A 16,705-nucleotide genomic window follows, 5' to 3' on the forward strand; every position below is an offset into this window, starting at 1 on the left:
CAGGACCATGATAGTAGATAGTACAAGATTCATGTCTTATATAGTATATTGTTTTAGTAGCTCTCTAATTCCCTACCATGCAGGAAGAGAGATGTTTTGCTCGTATCTCTTCTCTCTTGGAAGGGAGTGGTGCTTATCCCTAAGAGGGGAGATGTAGAGGTTCTGACAGCACTTCAGTAGTTTTACTTCATTGCTTCTAAATTAAGCTAAGCATCTTTAGCCTTTTTGAATTTTTTCCTTTTACCAATATGTTACTCTCACTATGTCCCAGCCCCCATTTAGCAAATGGGAAAAAATAAAAATGAAAGCCCTCAATACATATGTGAATAATGCAGTGAAACATATTCTCACCTTAGTCATGTCCAAAAAATGTATGTATCTCTGGATTTAAGTTCATCACCTCTCTGGCAAGAAGTGTGTGTCATGTTTCAGCTTAATTATTTGTTACGCATGCTTTCTCTTTGCAGTAATCTGAGTTGTAAAGTTTTTCAAAGTTGTTTTTTCTACAGTGTTACCGTTGTATACATTATTATCTTAGCTTTGCTTGCTTTGCTTCAGTTCATAGAAGTCTTCCCAGTTTCTTTTGAAACTGTACATTTTCTTGTGGCACAATAATATTCCATTACATTTATGTATGACATTGCTTAGCCATTCCCTAAGAGGAGGTCTTTTGGTTACTATAATTTTCTTTGATTTCTTTGGGCTATAGACCGAGTAGTGGTTTATCTGGGTCAGAGTTTGCAGTTTTATTTCTGGCCATAGTTTGAGATTGCTTTCCCAAATAGCTGGACCAATTCACAGCTCCATGCTTAGTGCAGAATTGTACATATTTTCCCTCTACCCCTTCAAAATGTGTCATTTTTCTCTTTGGTCATCTGCCAGTCTGATGGATTTGAGGTGGAACCTCAGGATTGCTTTAAAATTTAGATTTCTGTAATTGTTAGTAATTCGCATCATTTTTATATGGTTATTGATCGTTCTTTTTCCTTTGAAAACTACCTGCTAATATCCTTTGACCGTTTGTCTTTGGGAATTGCTCTTAGTCATATATTTTAATCACTTCATTCTATGCTTTGGTTATAAGATTTTAATAAGGCAAAGCAACAAACATTTACTAAGAACTTTGTGCCAGATAACTCTGGGAAGCACTGGGCATACAAAAACAAGCAAAAATAAAGACTGTCTCTGCTCTCAAGGAGCTCAAATTCAAATGAGGGAAGACAATCCTTAAAAAAGGAGGGTTAAAAATGGGTTAGGGAAGGGAAGGTACCATCATGAAGATATGGGTGCTAAGTCCATGTAGTCAGAAGCACAGTAGGGAAAAGAATGAAGCATAGGGAGCATAGTGCAGAGTTGTTCAAGGTTGGAAAGGCCACACGTATTGAGGGAAATCCTACTGTGAGACGACTTATGGCACAAAAGTTCCTAGAATTTTAAGTATCCTGCTGGAGGGGAATGAAGATTAACCAGCCTGGCACCATTTCCAAAATGGAAGCACCAGAAAAAAAACTTCAGTGAGAGAAGGGGGGGCCAGGCTGATGGAGGAATATTCCAGGGTGAGAAGGCCTCAGACATTAAGAATCTTGTTGCAAAGATTTCTTCCCCAGTTGTTTCCTTTCTAATAGTGCAAATGCTTTTCAATTTTATATAATCCAGTTGTCCATTTCATCTTATTATTTTTAATCACTTGTTTCATCATAAACTCTTCCCCTACCCACAGATCTAAAAGGTAATTTTTTTCCTTGCTCCTCTAATTTGTTTATGATGTCACCCTTTGTGTCAAAGTCATCTATCCATTTGGAGCTTATATGTGCTGTTGAGATGTTGGTCTATTTTATATTTCTGCCAAATTGCTTTCCAGTTTCCTTAGCAGTTTTTGTGAGTCTTTACTGACTGTAACTGGGAAGGGGAAAGGAAGAGAATAAACATTTATATAGTACCTACTGTGTACTAGGCAGTGTGCTGAATGCTTTACAAATATATCATTTAATCCTCACAATAACCCTGGGAAGTAGGTGCTGTTATTATTCCCATTTTGTAGTTCAGGAAACTGAGGCAAGCAGAAATGAAGTGATTTGCCTAGGATTATACAGTTTATTAGTTACTGAGGTCAGATTTGAAGTCAGATCTTCCTAACTCTAAAACTAGTGCTCTACTAGAGCACATAGGTGCCTGGGTCTTTGGATTCATTGAACACTGTGTGTTTGTTTGCTTCTATATATTATGCACCTGATATTTGCCTTTGATCATCTTCTATTTTTTAACTTGTAGCAATTTTTTTTTGTTTTTATTTTTAGTTCCAAATTCTCTCTCCCTCCCTCTGCCTCACCCTCCGCCATTGAGAAGGCAAGAAATACAATACCAATTATTTATATGAAATCATGCAAACATTTCCATATTCATTAACCATGTTCCCTATCCCAAAAGTAAAAAACAAAAAAGAAAAAAATTTAATTATATTTTGTAATATACTTTGTAAAGCGTATTTTAGAATTTAGATAAATTTAAGGATTATTTGGAGCTAGAAAGCAGATTTCATCAGGAGTCCTTTGGAGTTGTGATGAATCTTTGTATTGATCAGAGTTACTAAGCTACTCATAGTTGATGATCTTTACACTATTGCTGTTACTGTGTACATCGTTCTTATTCTAATTTCTTCACTTTGTATCAATTCATATGTCTTCCCAGGTTTTTCTGAAATCACTCCTTTCATCGTTTCTTACAACACGATAGTATTCCATCACATTCATATACCATAACTTGTTAAGCCATTCCCAAGATAATGGACATCTCCTCAGTTTCCAAATCTTTGCTACCAGAAAAAGAGTTGGTATAAATAATTTTTTTTACATTCGGGTCCTTTTCCTTTTTCTTTGATCTCTTTAGTGTACAGCCCGGGTAGGAATATTGCTGCGTCCAAGGGTATGCACAGATTTATAGCCCTTTGAGTATAGTTTTAAATTGTTGTGCAGAATGGGTGGACTACAACTCCACCAATAGGGCATTGATATTCTTGTTTTCCTAATCCCTCCAGCATTTGTCAGTTTCCTTTTCTGTCATCTTACTCTTTCTGATGGTTGTAAGGTGGTATTTCAGAGTTGTTCTAATTTGCATTTCTCTAATTATTAGTGCTTTAGAGCATTTTTTCATATCGTCATTGGTAGCTTGGATTTCTTCTTCTGAAAACTGTTTGTTTATGTCCTTTGACCGTTTATCAGTCGGGGAAAAGGCTTTTTCTTATTTTTTTAAATTTGCCTTTGTTTCCTATATATTTGAGAAATGAGACTTTTATCAGAGAAATTAATTGTTTAAAAAAAACCTTTTCCCCTCTTTTCTAGCTTTTCTTGTAATTTTTCTGCATTGGTTTTGTTTGCACAAAGCCTTTTTAATTTTTGTAATAAAAACTGTCCATTAATATGACTAATGTAGAAATGTTTTTAATTATTTCACATGCATAATAGGTATCATTTCTTGTCTGGAAGGAGGGAGAGAAATTGCAAATGAAAATATGTTTTTAAAAATTTTAATTTTTTCAAAAATAAAAATCATTCACTTTATTTCTCATGAGCCTCCTTCTCTTCTTTGGTCATGAATTTTTCCTTATCCATAGATCTGACAGATAATTTTTTCCCCATGCTCCTCCAATTTGCTTGTTATATAACCTTCTTTGTCAAAATCATGTACCCATTTTGTGTTTATCTTGGTACATGGTATGAAACGTTCATCTATGTCTAATTTCTGCCAGAGTAGTTAACTGTTTTCTCAGTAGTTTTTGTCAGGTAGTGAGTTCTTACCCTAATAATAGCAGGGATCTTTGGACTTATCAAACACTGGGTTACTGTGCTCATTTGTTGGTATATTATGTACCTAATCTATTCCATTCATCAACTACTCTTTCTTATCCAGTACCAAATTATTTTATTGATTATTGCTTTTTAGTTAGTGTACAACCTAGTATTGATAGACTTCTTCGCAACTTGTTTTCATTATTATTCTTTAGGTTCTTGACCTCTTTCGTTCCGTCTAATCATAATTTTTTTCGACTTCTGTATGTTAGTCCTTTGGTAGTTTGATTTTTACACCACTAAAATAAGTAAGTTAATTTATGCCATATTGTCATTTTCATTATTTTGGCTTAACCAAATAATGAACAATTAATATTTCTCCAAGGTCTATATTTCTGTAAAGAGTATTTTATCATTGGATTCATTTAGTTCCTGTGTAAATCTTCATAAATACGTTCCTAAATATTATATGATTTCTATAGCTATTTGATATAAAATGTATTGTCTTGTACTTCCTAACTCTGTATTGTTGATAATATTCATGAGTACTGATGATTTATACAGATTTATTTTACATCCAACAACTTTGCATAAGTTTCTTTTTTAATTCATTTTTATTTGACTGTCTAGAGTTGTTTAGGGCAGCTGGGTGGCACAGTGGATAGAGAGTGGGCCTGGAGTCAGGAAAATTTTTTGAGTTCAAACCTGGCCTCAGACACTTACTAGCTATATGACCTTGCACAAGTCACTTAATCCTGTTTGCGTCAGTTTCCTCGTCTGTGAAATGAGCTGGAGAAGGAAATGGCAAACCACTCCAATATCTCTTGCCAAGAAACCTCTCCAAAAAGGGATCACGAAGAGGTGGACGTGACTGAAAACAATTAAACAACAACAAAGGGTTGTTTAAGTGTAAGTTATCCATATCATCTTCAAAAAGAAAGAATTTTGTTTCCTCTTTGCCTATTCTTATTCCCACAATTCTTTTTCTCATCTTACTGCTATACCTATCATCTTTAGCATTAGGTTAAATAATAGTGGTAATAATAATGAACATTCTTGCTTTATTCTTGCTCGTACTGGAAAGATCTCTAACTTTTTCCATATAGGTAATGTTTGCTCTTGAATTGGATATTACTTACTATATTAAGGAAACATCCATTTAGTGTATTGATTTCTAGGGTGTGGTTTTTTTTTTTAAATAGAAATTCATGTTGGATTTTCTCCCAATTTTTCCTCTAGCCTTTTCAGTTACAATATGATAAGATTTTTTTTCTTTGTTAGTAACATAGCTCATTATATTTACTGTTTTATTTAAGTTGAACCTAGTATTCTTAGTATAAACCTAACCTGGTCATAGAATATAATCTTTTTAATGTGTATTGTAGTCTGCTTCTGGATGCTTTATTTAAAAATTTTCTGTCAGTGTGCATTAGGTATATTGGTTTGTAGTTTCTTCTGCTTTGTCTCTCCATGATTCAGATGTAAAACCTCTGATCCATTTGTATCATAAAAATCAAAAAGAAGCCATTTTATATGTTGAAAATAGTTTATGTAGTATTATGATTGATTGTTCTTTGAGTGTTTGATAGAACTAACTTATAAATTCATCTGGTCCTTTAGTTTTTGCTTTGGGAGTTCATTTATAACTAGTTCAGTTTCACTGGATTATTTCAGTAGTCTATTTCTTCTATTGTTAATCTGTATATTTTATGTTTTTGTAAATATTCACCGGTTTTCTCCAAATTATCAGTTTTGTTAGTGGAGTTGGGTAAAATCATTCCTTGTCAATTCCTTTATTCCCTCTTCAATTCTTGTGAATTCTCTATTTAAAAATTTGCGATCTTGTTTGGTTTTCTTTTTTAATGAGGCTGTCTATTTTATTAGTTTTTTCCTCCCCCAAAATAACTCCAACTTTTATTTGTTAAGGCAGTGGTATTTTTTGCTTTCAGTTTTATGAATCTCTAATTTTCAGACTTTTTACTTTGTAGCTTAGTTGGACATTATTTCTTGTTCAAGTATTTTTATTTGTATACGCATTTCATTGATTTGTTCTTTTGTTCATGAAAACAATTTAGACTATACATTTTCCTTTCAGAATGGTTTTAGTTTTACGTTTTGTCTCATTATTGTAATTTTCTTTGTTGAGATTTTTTTGTTGTTTTATAATTTGCTGTTTGACCCACTGATTCTTTAGAATTATGTTATTTAGTCTTCAATTTCTTTTTGTTCTTTCCTAAAGATCCTTTTACTAAATACAGTTTTTTTCTTGCATTTTCTGGTGAAGTCTTTATGCCCCAGAACATGGTCAGTTTCATAAAGATACTGGGTACAGCTGAGTAATTCCTTTCTGTTCCTGTTTAGTAATCTATCATCTACAGTTTTTCTAAAGTTCTACTCAGGTCCTTAAATGTTGCAGCTTTCACTGTATGCAGTCAAATTATTCTCCAAAAATATTCCAAAGGTGTTATTTTTTTTAAGTAAATTTTAAAAAGGGGAAGAACTTTATTTAGCAATTAATTTTTTTAACCTGTTAGAGCAGGGTCATGGCATTTACTTAATATTTCACTTTCAAATCAAAATAACTTTTATGTCATTTTGGATAATTTAAAGTAAGTGTTATGTAAAGATTGTCTCTTTATGCTTCAGAACTCAACTTAGAGAGCAGTAATTTCCCTGGAGTGAAGCTTCGGCCAAAGATGTCGATTCGTTCCTATGGAAGTAGAGAAGGATCTGTATCAAGTCGTTCAGGAGAGTGCAGTCCTGTACCCATGGGGTCCTTTTCAAGAAGAGGTTTTGTGAATGGAAGCAGAGAAAGCACTGGATATTTAGAAGAACTTGAAAAAGAAAGGTAATTTACAATATTTTATTCTTATGTGTATTTATAACAAAATTAAAGTATTTCGCATATTCTTATTTCATTACCACTATTATTTTCCAGTTGTCATTTTATTAGAGAAAATATAAATTGCTGCCATTGACCATTTCAGCTGACTTTTATGAGAAACATTTTTTAATGGGTAACTAATGCAAAATACTGGTGCTCAGGATTGAAACGTATAATTCTCCTCATTTTAGCAGATTAATTGAAAGCAGAAGAGCCCAGCTCTTCCACAGTTACTCCAACAAGGCTGAAAAAATAACATCATTTTCACAACCAGAATAAGATAGTCAAGACAAACAATTTTGAAAGACATTAGAATTCTGATCAATGCAGGGATCAATTATTATCCCACAAGATCAATACTGAAATATTCATCCTATCTCCTGATAGATGATGCTATTCATGATGCAGAGTAATGTATATTTTTGGATATTGCCAGTTTAGGAATTTGTTTTGCTTGATCACAGACATTAGATACAAGGGTTTTGTAGATTTTTCTTTTGTTTTAATTTGGAGGAGAGAGTGGGGGAGCTGGTTGAAGAGAAAGAAAATAAACCTTTTTTATTGCAAAAAGAAGAGAAAATATAACTAGATTGTTTAATGATCAAGGAATCCAAGGAGAAAGACCAGCCCATATACACACAAAAAGACAACCAAAAGCTTGCAGGTCTTGGGGAAGGATATGGGAAAAATGAAGGAATAAGTATTTAAATAGTGCTTACCTATGTACTAGGCATGTAGCTAAATATTTTTTTCAAACCAGTGCTATCTTATTTGATTGTGACAACAACTCTGCAGAATGGGTACTTATGTCATCCTTGTTTTGCAGTTGAGCAAACTGAGGTAAACATTAAGTATCTTGCCCATGGTCACACAGCTTTTAAGTGTTTGAGGCTAGATTTGAACTTAGATCTTCCTTACTCTAGGCCCAGCACTCTATCTACTGTGCCACCAGCTCCCTACAGAAAAAAATCTAACCTAAGTATGTAGTTTACAGAAGTCTTCCTGCTTACTCAGGTAAGTTAGGGAAGGTGTGTGACAAGGGCAAGAAAATGAGAGCCTGACACAAACTAACAAAGAAGCCCAGGATCCTGTAGCTAGCTGTCATTCTTACCTTGAACCAGAGCTTTGGAACCTTTGGAACTCAAACTACGAGGGCAAAATTCAGAGCCCTGAATGAGACTACCTCACATAGGCCACCTAGACACAGGGCTGAGCCATTCCTGAGATCGTTGAAGGGCACAGCACTTATTACCAAGACCACAGATAATGCAGAATAGGATAAACAGAGACCTTTCCATTCCTTCCATGTGTTGTAATGGCCTGACCCTGATCTCAGAGTTCCAATTTAAGAAGAAAGGCTAGAAAAATGAGTAAACAGAATAAAATACCAGTGATAGGGGTCGGAGCCAAGATGGTGGAACAAGGCAGGAACTGACCTGAACTCTTTCAAATTCACCTCCAAACAACTATGAAATAATGCCTCAAAGTTAATTCTGGAGCAGCAGAAGCAACAAAAGGACAGGGTGAAACAATTTTTCCAGCCCAAGAAAACTTAGAAGTTGGCAGGAAAGGTCTGTTTCACAGGTGTACAGGGGAAGCGCAGCGCAATGCAGGTGATGTCTGCGCAAACCCCAGCAAGCCAGCGGTGAGGCCCGGCCCAGGTTAGCTCTCAGTCCCCCAGCTCTGATGCAGCAGGACTATGGCAAGGCCTCATGGCCAGCAGCGAGTCTCTGTGCCATTACAGGAAGCTTGGGACAGTGTTCTTCTCACCTCAGGAGCAGAGTCCAATTTTAACATAAAATTAAAAGTCCCAAATAAGCTGGAAAAATGAGCAAATAACAACAAACCTGACCATGGAAAGTTTCTGTGGGAATAGGAAAGATCAAAACAACCTCAGAAGAGGACAACAATGTCAGAATACCTATTTGTGAAGCCTCAAAGGAAAACGTGAACTGATGTCACACTCCCCCTCTCAGCCACCCCCCCCCTGCATCCCTCCCCCCTCCCCTCCCCTCCCCGGTATCACACACCTGCTGGAAGAACTCAAAAAGGATTTAATAGGAGGTGGAAGAAAATTTGGGAAGAAGTGAGAGTGACGGGAGAGAATCATGAAAAAAAAGTCAATAACTTGGTAAAGGAAGCACAAAAAAATAGGAAAAAGATGTACAAAAAAATCACAGAAGAAAAATGCAATTCAGATATCATAGAGCCACAGTCAGAATTACACAGGATTTAGCAGCTTGTACATTAAAGGATCAGAGGGCTTGGAATTGATACTCTAGAAGGCAAAGGAGCTAGGATTACAACAAAAAAGCACCAACCTAGCAAAACTGGGTATATTCCTTTGCGGGGGAGAATGGATATTCGATGACATAGGGACATTTGAGCATTCCTGATGGAAAGACCAGAGTGGAACAGAAAATTTTACTATTAAATACAAAACTCAAGGGAAAGATAAAAGGTAAACAGGAAAGTGAAAACATCAGGAATTCACTAAGGTTAAACTGTTTACATCCCTAAATAGGAAAGTGACACTTGTAACCCTTAAGAACTATCACCACTGAGGCAGTTAGAAGAAGTATACATAGGCAAGGGTGCAGGTATAAGTTGACTTTGATGGGTTGGTATCCAAAAAAACAAAATTAAGGGGTGGGAAAGAGGATTGCACTGGATAAACAGGGAAGAGAGAAGTAAGGGGTAAATGATCTCACAGGAAGAGGCGTGAAAGACCTGTTACAGTGCAAGGAAAGATAGGCCATGGGCATCGCTTGAAACTTGTTTGATATAGATCTCTATGATAATGCACATTGTTCATGTTTAATATGATATTGCTAGTGGTGATCTAAGTAGCTGCTAAATTTCCAGCTGCTTCTGAAATAGTGGATTTTGACTCTAGTGTATTAGATTTGTAACTGAAATAAAATTTGACTCTTAAAGAGTTAAACCATTGTTTATTTTCATTTAATATCCTTTTTAACCAAATTTTTGTTATATGATACTTGATATTAGTGAGTCTTTGTATTACACTTATTCATCAGTAGAATGTAATCTTAGAATCTAGAAGGGACTTTACAGCTCAGCCCTCATCATTTACAGATGAGGAAACAGGCACAAGAGAGAGGAAGTAACTTGTTCAAGGTCACGCAGCTGCTATTTATTTACCAGAGTGGGGAACTGAATTCTTCTTTTCCAACTATTAGTCCTATGAGCTTTCCATTAGCAAGACTTTAAACAAGAGAGATTAGAATAAAACTGGAGAGGGGAAACAAAGATAATAAATAGGAGAAATTAAGGTTAAAAAACCTTAGAGAAGTAGGGAAAGAATGCCCCTACAAAGAGATAAATGGAAGTGGAATCCTTGTCTGCAAAGGTATTCCAGAATGCGGTTGCATCTCTCTCTCTCTCTCTCTCTCTCTCACACACACACGCACACACACACAACACGTGCTTGTTAGCTTTCTTGTTTGGTCGTTTTGTTTTAAATATTAGCGCTTCTTTAAAGCACAATAATAGAAGAGTAATTTTGATACTGTTTTTTCATATCTAGTGGGCGAAAAATACATGATTGAATTGGACCTTTGTTCAGTTAGTAGCTCATGTTCTCATTTCTTAAATTAATATATTTATAAATTGTAGGTAATATTCTTAATTTGAGATATCTGATACTCTGGCAGAAATAGAAAAATTGTCTTAAATTTTAGCAAATGACATTTTTCTTATAGTCTACTGATTTTTTTTTTAATAAAAGACTAAAGGGAAGATTTTGATCTAACAATAATTGAAAGTTAAATCTGATATGTAGTAGATGACAGATGAGTGTGAATTCCTGCATTCTACTTATCCCTATCAATTATTTTTCTGAAAAAACATGGAGGATAATTATCATCTGAGTTAAGTTATGCCACTGTAAAAACAGTTTAAGATGAGCCCAGGGCTTCTCATCTTCATCATAAATTTTCTCCTGCTTTTTCTAGGCATTAATTTTGATGGGCCTGTGAGCTTATCAGTGTGAATACTTTGTGCGTATCCACTCATACTGTGCAGTTTCCTGTATTGAATGCTTCATAGGAAGTCTACTTACTATGCTTGGGAACTTCTTCTAGAACATAGGATCATAGATAGAGAGCTGGAAGGGACCTCAATGACTTCATTTTAGAAATGAGGAACCTATGGTCTAGGGAAGTTGAATGATCTGCCCCAGATCATCTCACTACAGAGCATTTGCTCTGTCTGCTGTACTGTTTGACATTGCATGAATATTGGAACATATGGGCTGTGCATAAATTATCTGTCACTTGCAATTCATGGGTAGTCTTTCCTTTCCAGTCACAGATCTAGCAATCAAATGATCGATATACTTTATTCAGTCTCTGCACAATTCTTTGTTGGCAGTAAGTTTTAGTCTTCACATACGCACTACATGCCCCTCCATTGTTCTTTGAGGACACGAAACTTTAATTTTTTGGTATTTATAGTTTTCCATGACTCAGCCAAATATCTCTAAAAGAATATCAATTTTTAAATTGTTGGCGCTTGTTTGAGTGAGAAAAGCTGCAATTTTCCTTATACCATCTAAAGCACTCTTCCAGATCTAGTTTATTGTTTGTATTGTGGGCAACGTATCCACCTTCACATCCTAGTCTGGATAATATACATTCTTTATCTACTTGGTTTTTCTTATGTTTATATTTTAGCTCCATTCTATCAATAACAAAAGTTGTGACTATGCCTTCCCTTGTTCAAGGATCTTCAGTATGGCTTCTTATTGCCTCTAGCATAAAATGCAAGCAGTTTAGCTCTTAAAACGCTTCACATTCTGGTTCCAGCCTGCTTGTCCTAATTTATTTTACTTAACTTCCCTTCACTCCTTATGTATTCCAGCTCAGTTGCCTACTTGTTCATCTCCAAACTTTGTATTCTTTCTTCTGTCTCCTTGCTTTTGCACAAACTGTCCTCCATGCTTAGGATGCACTCTTTACCTTCACCTCTTAGAGTGCTTGAATTCCTTCAGATTGTAGCTCAAGTGCCACCTTCTACGGAATATTTTCCTGATCTCTCTAGTTGTTAGTGCTCTCTCCTGCCTTAGGTTATCTCTTTTTACTTATATTTTTACATGTGGTAATATAGAATATAAGCTCTCTGAGAATAGGAGTAATAGTGCTGATGGAGCCACATTATTTAGTGATAAGGACATGATCCTGGCAAGATGGGCTGAATACTTCTGTAGTGTTCTCAACAGACCGTCATCAATCAATGCCGAAGTCACATCCTCAGGTTGAAGTCAGTCTCTCTCTAGCCAAACTTCCAATTAAAGAAGACTTTTTAAATGCCATCGGTCTCCTCACCTATGCTGATTCTATTCCAGCTATTCTCTTCCAGCTTTATAAGGCAGGGAATCCACTGCTTATACAAAAGCTGACTGAAATTTTCCTGGATATATGGCAAGAGGAAATTATTCCTCTGTAGTTCAAGGACGCCTGCATTGTCCATCTCTATAAAGGAAATCAGAGGGAGGTCTCTCTTAATCATTGCTGGCAAGATTCTTGCCAGAGTCCTCCTTAATTGGCTGATCCTTCTCCTCGAAGATGTGTTATACTCTGAAAATAAATGACCAAAAGAGTCACAGAGATTATGCAACTACTGTTAACTATGAAAACTACCAAAGAATTCACAGAGCTAACACCCTGTCTGCTAACTCTGAGAAATAAAAATAAAACCAAAGAGCTCGCAGTGGTTATAAACAACAACAAAAAACTTTATTCTGTTGGGGGAAACTAGATGTGTGCCAGTGTCTGCTCTAGTACCGAGGAGACCCAAAGCAGTGAGGTTGAGCCTTGATGCATAATAGTAGTGGCTGGACAAAGAAACAGGCAGTCAGCTGGAGCTGTGAGGGGGTAACAGCAACAATGAAGCAAGTTTGAGTTCATAGCAGGGCTTCATGGCCAGAACATGGTCACTTCGGGTACTTGTCTGAGCTCAGGGACCATTAAAGGCTGGTGTAAAACAATTCTGTGACTTTGTTACATCAGAGTTTATACAGAGGAGGAACGCAAAGTATTGTTATGCCAAGCTCAGGGCTCAGTTTGCTTGCTGAGCCTTAGCTCTGGAAAGCAGGGTGTCTTCTAATAGTAAAAAGAGAGGGATCGTCTTGTCATGTGGTCATGTACCTATGAGCCAGTGTGGCTTCAGAAAGGCTGAAAAATTGTTGATATGGTGTTTTATACCTGACAACTGGGAGAAATGCCAGGAGCAGAACAGGCTTGATCTGGCCAAGTGGTGAAGGTTTGTGGAAAATTATGTCAAAATTTATTTGTCTGAGGAAGTTCATCAGTATTGTATATCAGTTTCTTGATGCCATGCTTGCCCAAGTTCTGGGTAGTGGATAATGGTCTTGCGCTTTCCTAGTCAACAGTAGAGTGAAGCAGGGCTGTGTGCTTGCTTCCATGATGTTTTCTGTGATGTTAAGAGGACGACAGTGACATCAAGGTCAGCTGCCACATAGATGGTAAATTATTTAACTTGAAAATGCCAGAAAGAAGACTAAAGGAGAGGGAGAGTTGGTGCATGATCTTTTTTGTTTGCAGATGACTGTGCACTCAATGTGACCTTTGAGGCTGAGATGCAACAGAGTATGGATCAGTTTTCTGCTGCTCTTGCTAATTTTGGCCTATCAGTTAACACCAAGAAAATACACATACTCCACCAGCTAGCACCACACCATCCATATACAGAACCATCAGTTGCAGCAAATGGAGAAATTCTGAATATTATGGATAAGTTCACTTACTTTTGGCCAGTATATGTTCCAGGGATGTCCACATAAATGATGAGGTTGATGCATGCATTGCCAGAGTTGGCTCAGAGTTTGGGAAGCTCCAAAGGAAAGTGGGAGAAAAGAAGGGGTATTAGGCTACCTACCACGCTGAAGATCTACAGAGCCATTTTGCTGGCCTCATTGTTGTACACCTGTGAAACCTGGACAGTATACAGCACCATTTGAATTGTCTTAGGAAGATTCTGAAGGTCACCTGGCAAGATAAGGTCCTTTCTTGAGCTAAGTTGCCAAGCATTCAAACTCTGCCACAGAGAGTACAACTTTGATGGGCTGGCCACATTGTTCAAATGGCAAACATATGTTTGCCTAAAAGACTTTTATAGAGAACTCACACAAGGCAGGTGCTCACATGGCGATCAGAAGAAGCAATACAACACTTCCGAGTGAAGAATTTTGGCATTGATTATGAGACATGGGAGGCACTGGTACAGGACTGCCCAGCATGGCATGCCCACAACAAAGAAGGTGCTATGCTCTATGAGTAAAGCAGAATTGCAGTAGGTCAAAAGAAATGCGAGATGGACAAATTTAGGGACATCTCTACTCCAAATGTTCATTGGATTGTTTGTGTCTAATCTGTAATAGAGCCTTTCAAGCTTGTATTGGTCTGATCAGCCATAGTTGGACACACTGTACCTTGATCCTGTCATAATGATGTCACTTTGGTCCTTTTGGAGCATGAAGGGCAACAACCAACCCACCATGTGTAAGGTACATTACTAAGTACTTCTGTAACTAAGAAAAACAAAAAATAGTCCTTACTTTTAAAGAACATGTATTCTAATATAAAAGACAATCCATAAATAACTGTTTGCATACAAGATACATACTGAGTAGATGAAAGGCAGTCTGGAGAGGAAGACATTATCGTCTGAGAGGACAAAGAAAGGCCTCCTGCAGAAAGTGGGCTTTGAGCTGAATTTTGAAGGAAACCAGGAAAATTAGAAATGGAAGTAAGGGGGCAGAGCATTGGGCTTTACACGTAGCAAATATGAAATAAGTGCTTATTGAATTTAAAGTTAATACCTATAATTTAAAGTCTTCCTTGGAAATAATTTTTTAATCATATTACTCCATTGTTAATACTTCAATTTTAAAAACTTGCTATTAATGTGATGTGGTAGATTTTATATGTGTTCTGAATTGGCTTTATGTTTTGTTACTAACTTTTTTTTCTTAAAGATCACTACTACTTGCAGAACTTGAAAAAGAAGAAAAAGAAAAAGATTGGTATTATGCTCAACTTCAAAACCTAACTAAAAGAATAGATAGTCTTCCTTTAACAGAAAATGTAAGTAATTAAGCAGTCTGACTTAATTAGATTCAGTAACTTGTTCTGTATATAGGTAATAGCCATGTTAATGTATATTTGACAGTATCTGTCCTAATTATTTATGTAAGTTATTAGTGTAGCTGCTCTTTAAAGAAACTACTCTCATTTCCAGCTCTGAAAGAAGCCATCACTTTCAAATAGTATTACAGTTGAGTGAATTCGAATTGTTGTGCTAAAGAGTAATTATTCATATTTTGGTGTCAGTTTGTAAGTGTCTGTGGGTAGAATGCTGTAGGGTTCTGTGCTTCACCCTTTTCATTTTTTTAGCCACATCTTGTGTAAAGACAAGTAGTATACTTATTAAATTTGTAGGTCAGAAAGCTAAGAGAGGGAGAGTTTATGTTTTGCAAAACAGGATCCAAAAAAAAAAACCCAGTAATTAGAACATTTGTCTGAATCTACTAAGATGAAATTTCACAGGACCAGGGATATGCTGGAGCCAGCTAGAACTGATTCCTGGGGACTGTTAAACTTTCAGTGTGAACATTTATACCTTGGCAATGGGTAAATCAGAGCTTAAATTATTGTTTTGTTGATTGTCTAGATTTAAGAAAATGATAGAGAAAATGTTGATAATTCATATTAAATTTAAAAGTGTGTTGGGTGTTTCCTTCCTCCTCCTCCTCCCCCACCAGGGATCTAGTTATTAAACATTTACTAGCACATTCCTGAATAGGAATAAGAGGGATTATAATTGAATGTTTAAAAATCTGAGATGAGGAGGTGTGGCTAGATAACAGATTGAAAACAATATGAGTATCCTAGTAGAAAACATCCAAAAAACCAAAGATAGGGTGGGGAGATAGCTCCATTCTGCCCTTGCAAGCTATATCTAGACTATGGTATTCAATTCTGAGTACCACATTTTAGGAGAGATTCCAGAAACAATCAGCATCTCAGTGTGCCTCAGTTGCCTCCTTTACAGGATCATTTAAAGGAATTGGGGCTATACTTTCTTGGCTGTTTGTCAACCATGCCTACACTTGACCATTATCGTCATCTCTTTCTCTCCAGAACTTTGTCCTCTGTCCCTGGAATCTGATAGGTGAACTTTCATCTGATCATGACTAGAACCAAACACATCACTACCCAGCCATTTCTAAACCATGCCACAATCCATGTAGTCCCTTCCTCTGCACATATTATCCTCTCTCATTAGAATGTAAGCACTTTAAGGGCAGGAACTGCTTTGTTTACTTGTATTTTTATCCCCAGCACTCAGCACAGTGCCTGCCACATATATAGCAAGCGTATGGTATCATTTATCATTCCTTTATGTTAATCTGTGGGAAGAAAAGACTTAGAGGAAGTCTGGTAGCTTTGTGTTTTAAGTGTTTGAAGGGCTGTCCCTTGGAAGAGGAATTATTTGACCTTTTTTGCTTGATTTCAGAGACAGAACTAGGAAGTGAGAGTGGCATGTTTCAAATACTATTCTTCTTATATAGTTCATATTGTAATGTAATCCATTGAAGAAAATTTTATGTCCTTTCTCATCTTCCTTTTTACTACTGTAGAGAAGGAAAAAACTTCATTACAATTAGAACTATCCAAGAGGATAATGGGTGGCCTTCTAAGATTGTGGGTTTTCCTTCTCACTAAAAGTCTTCATGTGAGTGATAGTGGATCATTTGTCATTTATGTTGTAAAGGAGATTCTTCTTATAAATGATCAATGAGAATAGCCCCTTAGTGCCCCTTCTAACTATGAGGTTTTGTGACCGGGTCTGTGTCTGTCATTTTTCGCCATCCCATTTTATTTAGTTTGTTATGAAACTAGAATCACATTAGCTAGCTTCTACTGTAGTCTTGTATACCCTCAGCCTATCTCAAATCACTCTTAATGGTAAATTTTTTTAAAAAATCATTTTT

General features: G+C 36.3%; 1 protein-coding gene across 3 annotated transcripts in view; it reads left to right on the forward strand.

Annotated features, from left to right (window-relative positions):
* The window catches only part of APC (APC regulator of WNT signaling pathway), a 135,649-nt gene that overhangs the window by 54,164 nt on the left and 64,780 nt on the right, over positions 1-16,705 (forward strand). For all 3 annotated transcript variants that reach the window (XM_036740971.1, XM_036740969.1, XM_036740970.1), the window contains 2 exons: positions 6,432-6,633; positions 14,687-14,795. In XM_036740971.1, coding sequence (XP_036596866.1) covers positions 6,432-6,633; positions 14,687-14,795 — 311 coding nt within the window. The remainder of the gene's footprint in view (positions 1-6,431; positions 6,634-14,686; positions 14,796-16,705) is intronic.

The sequence above is a fragment of the Trichosurus vulpecula genome, chromosome 1 (assembly GCF_011100635.1).
Source record: "Trichosurus vulpecula isolate mTriVul1 chromosome 1, mTriVul1.pri, whole genome shotgun sequence".
Lineage (NCBI taxonomy): Eukaryota > Metazoa > Chordata > Mammalia > Diprotodontia > Phalangeridae > Trichosurus > Trichosurus vulpecula.